A 5,496-nucleotide genomic window follows, 5' to 3' on the forward strand; every position below is an offset into this window, starting at 1 on the left:
TATTTATTATTTTTTATTTTTAAAATATTCTTGTAAAAAACTTAATTCCACAATTGTCGGTTAAGATGAGTAAGATAGAAAGGATTATTATTATAATATTAAAACTTAATTCAAGAATTCATTAAGAAGTTTAAGGCAAAAATTGTTATTATAATATTAAACTTTAATTCAAGAGTCAATTTGAAATAAAATTTGGATTAATGATGGAGGTTGGGTTATGAATTTGGTTAACTTAAATTATTATAAAAAGAAGTATTATTATACTTTTAAAATTTGATTCAAGTTCTATCTAAACAAGATTTGTGTTAAATATTTTAAAAGGCTTGTACTTGTTATACTTTTTTTTAGCACTCAACTAAATATTTTTATAAAACACTAGCATATTAATTTATTGAAAAAACAATTCTAGAAAACACCATACATGCATGCATGTAAACATCCAAAACTTATCCCATTAACATTTCCGATTACTATTATTCATGGTGGTAGGCAAGAAAGCCATGGAAAACGAAAACAAAGCTCACGTGAATCAATTAGAAATATCTATTAAGTTAAATATCAACAGATATTAAATTATAAGGGGTATTTTTTAAATTATAAGGAGTATAGTTTAACTGGTTAGGTTTTAAACTATTTTTAAAAAAATTATCAATTTAAATCTTATAAATTTTTAGATAATTAAAAATTTATATAATCATTAATTTTAAAATTTGTATGTTTAAATCGAGATAAATGCAATTCATCTAACACTCATATTAATAAAAATATTCATAAAAAAAATTTAAATATTACATGTCTAGGCAGGACTCTTGATTATTATCCATTTAGTCTTTAGTTTTTCATGGGTAACAATCATTTTTGTTTGACAAATTCTCTTTGAACAATCAACCCTTTAATAAATAATAATAATAATAACCATTAAATTTTTTTACACTAAAACAATGGATCCATCTGCGGTAACAAATAATCCATCAAGCAAAGTTCTAGTTCCCTCGTGATTAATGAAGCTAGAAAATAAGGAACATAGCATATCTTTCCATATCCATTTTTTTTTATATTTTAATTTTTTTTTAAAAATATTAAATATTTTTATTTTTTTATATTTACAGATTATTTTTATATACTAATATCAAAAATAAATTTTTTAAAAATAAAAAAAATATTATTTCAATATATTTTTAAACGAAAATCACTTTAAAAAACAACCATTATTATATTTATAAACACCCCCTTTAAATAAAATATGTACAATCACTATTATGTTGGGTTATAATTATATTTGAGTTTGGTTATTATATATTTGACACTTCATTCTAAATAAACTTTAATCTATAAATTTAGGGGTTACTTTTAAATTAACAACTATGAGCTACAAATATTTATCAAAATTATGATATTAATGAAAACAAATATAATATCCTTGTTCTAAAAGTGTTATTCCCATTTGAATTTTCATATAAATTAAGTAGGTGTAATTAATTGTTATATATTTTGTTATCAAATAACTTTTCATTATTATTTTTCATTACAAAAAGAAGAAGAAGAGATTTGATTGAAAGAAATAAAATGAGTTATAATTAGGAGTGTTATAGTAAAATGGAGTAATTAATAGTTAGGATTTTTGGAGCTTGGGCTTTCGTATGTGAGTTTCGTCACTACTTTAGTTTCAAAGAGTTGATCTCCGTTTATTCTGGCATGTTTCAAATCAGTATATCCTCGTCTTTGCTATTGTTTTTTAACACAATAAAAAAAAAACATAAATTCGTGTGTTAATGTTTTATAGGGCCCATCATTATTACATCATCATCATCCTCAAATAGAAAAAAAGATTAAAACTTTTATTGTTTGTTATCTCAGAAGTTATTGCTATCTGACAGGAGATGGATCTGTGACTGTGAGAGACTCCAGTGGGCATTTCTAAAGTTGATTGATCTGGGTTGAAAATGGGGGCGGCAGATGATATTTCGAGTACGAGCTCTGATTTTCTGAATAACAGTGACACGCAGGTGGTATTGAACATATACGATCTCATACCTCTAAACCAGTACACCTATTGGTTCGGTTTTGGGATATTTCATTCAGGCATTGAAGGTCTTTCTCTCCCTTTTATTTTAATTTGGCGATTCTTTCTTGATTTGATGATTTCGAATACTGAAGTTCTACTGTGTTAGGGTTTACGTCGTCCTAAATGCTAATAATTTCATCCAACATAATTTGTACGTGCTTTGATTTGCATTTTCTTTATCCAAATTCAATGTCACTGCCCATATTATTTTTTTTATTGCCTGCCTGCCTGAAATATGTAATTTCCAACGCTTATACCTTATAGTACATCCCGTATTGCATCAGTTTTATTATGGTTATTGTTTAAGAGCCATAGGGGGTTCTGATTTGGTGAGTGGTTTTTGTTTTTTTTTTTTTTTTTGACAATGATATTTTATAACCATAGCGTGTCAAAATCTGTTATGTGGTTTTGGAAGTGTGAATAGCTATTTCCTCAAGTCATTATGCATTTTATAAGACGTGAATTCGACATTAGAATCTTAGTGTCCATGGTCATTCCCGTAAATCTAATGAACTTCTTTGATTTTGTCTACATGTACGAACAGTCCATGGTAAGGAATATGGATTCGGAGCCCATGACTTCTCTGCCAGTGGAGTTTTTGAAGTGGAACCAAGGAGCTGCCCTGGTTTTATTTACAGATGTTCCATCCTTTTAGGCAGGATAACTATGCCTCCCTCTGAATTCCGAACATTCATAGAGAGTGCTGCTTCTGAGTATCATGGAGATACCTATCACCTCATCTCCAAAAATTGCAACCATTTTACAGATGACATGTCATGGAGATTGACAGGCAAGTGCATACCAGGATGGGTGAATCGGCTTGCTCGGCTAGGTACGAAGCATTCTTCCATTTAGTTAAGCTTTTTAAATTCTTTTCCTTTCTTTGAATTGATAACTTTTCCTCAATTTCCACCGTGACTGGCAGAGAGCCAGCTGAGGTGGGCTTCGATGCTGTATTCAGCTCATTGTTTGCTTTTAAGTTCAGTGGGTCAAGCATCATTAAGGGGTGTTTGTGCAAAAGATATTACAAAATAAGTTGTTTGGCTTTGCTGGAATCTCACCTGTTAGAGTTTTACTTACAAATGAAACACCATTTGTGAGAAAGAAAACTGATGTTGCTATTCGTCAAAACTTCAGGTGCTCTCTGTAGTTGTCTGCTTCCCGAGAGCCTTCAAGTAACTACTGTTAAACAGCTACCTGAATACCATGAGTGCTTAGGTGAGTAATCTATTTCTTGAATACAACCTTCTCTTTATATACTATAATCTGACATCTAGTCAATTATAAACTTGATCGTCTTGTTTGCGTTCTTGGCGTTGATGTTTCTATTCTTGGGTAATAATCTTCAGAAGAAGGTGGAAGTGAATCTCTGGCAACCAGCACCCCCTGCGAGTCAACAGAAATTGATGATAGTGATGAAGCGAAACTCTTGCTGTCACCAACTGCTGTAAGTGGGGATGTGGCTTTTGTTAAGGAGGCTCACAAGTGAAGCTGTCTTCTTGATGAAAAGATAAAAACGCCGCAGAAAGTAGTTTGTGTGCCCCTTGGAATTTGGTTAAAAGATGACTAAGAATTGCTTCTTGGAATTTGGTTAAAAGACGTGCTCTCGCCTCTCAAATCTTAATCTTTGAAGGCTAAAATGGCGAGGCACTGCTTGATAGTGTGCAAGTGTAGGCTGTTCATCTAATTGCTGTAACCCCATTAAATCCTTTATTTATTTCTACCTTTGTTTCCCCATTTTTGATTTTCCATTTGTTTGTTTGATTTTGTGAAACTGAAAGTAGTGGTTTGCAGGGGCTGTTGTTTTCATGAAGTTGGCGATGCGTACGGTATATAGTAACAACAGTGTACGGTGTAAACATCATAGCTTATTAGCTTTGGCATGCAAAAGTCAGCTACTTATGAGAAATGACTGCAAATCTTACTGGATTAGCCTTTGAATTAAATGAGAGCGCATTGTCACGATGGCAGAATTGATCAAAATTTGAATGGATGAGGGACTTGATTAAAAAACAAGTAGTGCATGGAGGACTTGACTGGGATATACATCATGGGTTTAGAAGCAAATCTGGCCTTTTTTCCTTTAATTAAATATTCTCTACCTTTCTCAATCGTGCTGGACCGTACGAGCATTTATTTGTCCTAAAGAAAAGGATTTAATGTTTTCTCATGATCCCAAGAGCCAGACTTCCAGCAAAGTCGTTAAAGCACAATACCACCTCCAGCACCGATCTGAAGGTCGTTCTATTGTTTCTTATTCCAGGTTCTGCCATGGCAAAGTAGAATTATTGTGTTCTGTTCCATGCAGTACCCAGTTACTTCTCAAAAGAGCCTTCATTATGGTTTTAGATCATGTATTTAAACCTCAGCGGCTGCATCAACTTTCAAACAGCACAGTAATGACCCGAATGATATGCAATTCCCTGATTGAAAAAAAATGAAGTACTACCCAACTTTTAGGTAAACAAGTACCACAAATATGTTTAATATGCCAAACAATTCAATTTTTTTTAACAGTAGCACTATTTGATTAGAATTTTAGCAAAATGATATGGTTTGTAAAAGTAATTGAAAATTAGTACAATTTGAACAAAAACATGATTTCCATTCAAATATATGATTCTTAATCGTTCTAACATTACAAAATCATGGTTTCGAATGGCATGTTTGATTGGTATAAAAGCCTAAATTGATAAAAAATCTTAGCTTTTTTTTCTTTTTTCTCTCACAGCCACCGCTCATCTTCTCCAAACCGAGCCTCTTTACCTTCCTGATTCATCGAAAATAGCCTCTTATCCTCCACCAAAACACCAAAACATGCTCCCCTTATCTCCATGCGTCTTTGTAGTGTTTTTTTTTATCAATAAAATAAAATAAATAAAATTGTTGGCCCAATCTCCTACTGTAGTCTCCTTGTTGCAACCATTGCTCAAATTACCATGTAGTCATCAGGGTAAAAACACTACATTTCTCTTAATTTTATGGGTTTTATTGTTAAGTTATGAGATTTTTAGTTTTGATTTATTTTTGTTTATGTGGTGTTCGATAATTGGGTATTTTGTTTGGATTGAGATAATTTAGGGTTTGAGTCAAGCAATTAGGTATGTTTTTTTTTTTTTAAATCTAATTGATGTTATTTATGGAATCAATTAGGTCATAATTAGATAAACTAAGGTTTGTGAATTAGAGAAATTAGGTTATGACACGACTAAAAGGTTGATGTCTTCTCCCAAGTGCAGGAGTGTCGAAGTAATAAATACCCCGGCAAGACCGGGGTCGAACCACAGGGAGGTTAATTGTAAAAATTATAAACAACAATTATAAACAACAATAATAGTAATAAAGATAACAATAATAATAATACTAATAACAATAATAATAATAATAATAATAATAATAATAGTAGTAGTAGTAATAGTAGTAGTAATAAT

The 5,496-nt window shown here is 31.3% G+C and overlaps 1 protein-coding gene across 2 annotated transcripts; it reads left to right on the forward strand.

The window, feature by feature from the left end:
* The first annotated feature begins 1,708 nt into the window (after positions 1-1,708).
* LOC105117884 (deSI-like protein At4g17486) lies at positions 1,709-3,872 on the forward strand. Of its 2 annotated transcripts, none has more exons than XM_011015684.1 (4): positions 1,709-2,091; positions 2,610-2,897; positions 3,203-3,283; positions 3,418-3,872. In XM_011015684.1, exons 1-4 carry the CDS (start codon positions 1,944-1,946, stop codon positions 3,552-3,554), a joined length of 654 nt encoding a protein of 217 aa, XP_011013986.1. In that variant the 5' UTR covers positions 1,709-1,943; the 3' UTR covers positions 3,555-3,872. The 2 variants fall into 2 exon arrangements, with proteins under 2 accessions (XP_011013986.1, XP_011013985.1); XM_011015683.1 differs by having other exon boundaries at positions 1,712-2,091; positions 3,415-3,872.
* Positions 3,873-5,496: the final 1,624 nt, after the last annotated feature.

Source organism: Populus euphratica, unplaced genomic scaffold, assembly GCF_000495115.2.
Source record: "Populus euphratica unplaced genomic scaffold, PopEup_1.0 scaffold1585.1, whole genome shotgun sequence".
In the NCBI taxonomy this organism is placed as follows: domain Eukaryota; kingdom Viridiplantae; phylum Streptophyta; class Magnoliopsida; order Malpighiales; family Salicaceae; genus Populus; species Populus euphratica.

Excerpts from the sequence above, each read along its gene's own strand:
- LOC105117884 (XM_011015683.1), top strand. The coding sequence starts at position 1,944 with ATGGGGGCGGCAGATGATATTTCGAGTACGAGCTCTGATTTTCTGAAT. Across the intron at positions 2,092-2,609 it reads ATTTCATTCAGGCATTGAAG|TCCATGGTAAGGAATATGGA; the intron begins GTCTTTCTCTCC and ends ATGTACGAACAG. Across the intron at positions 2,898-3,202 it reads GAATCGGCTTGCTCGGCTAG|GTGCTCTCTGTAGTTGTCTG; the intron begins GTACGAAGCATT and ends TCAAAACTTCAG.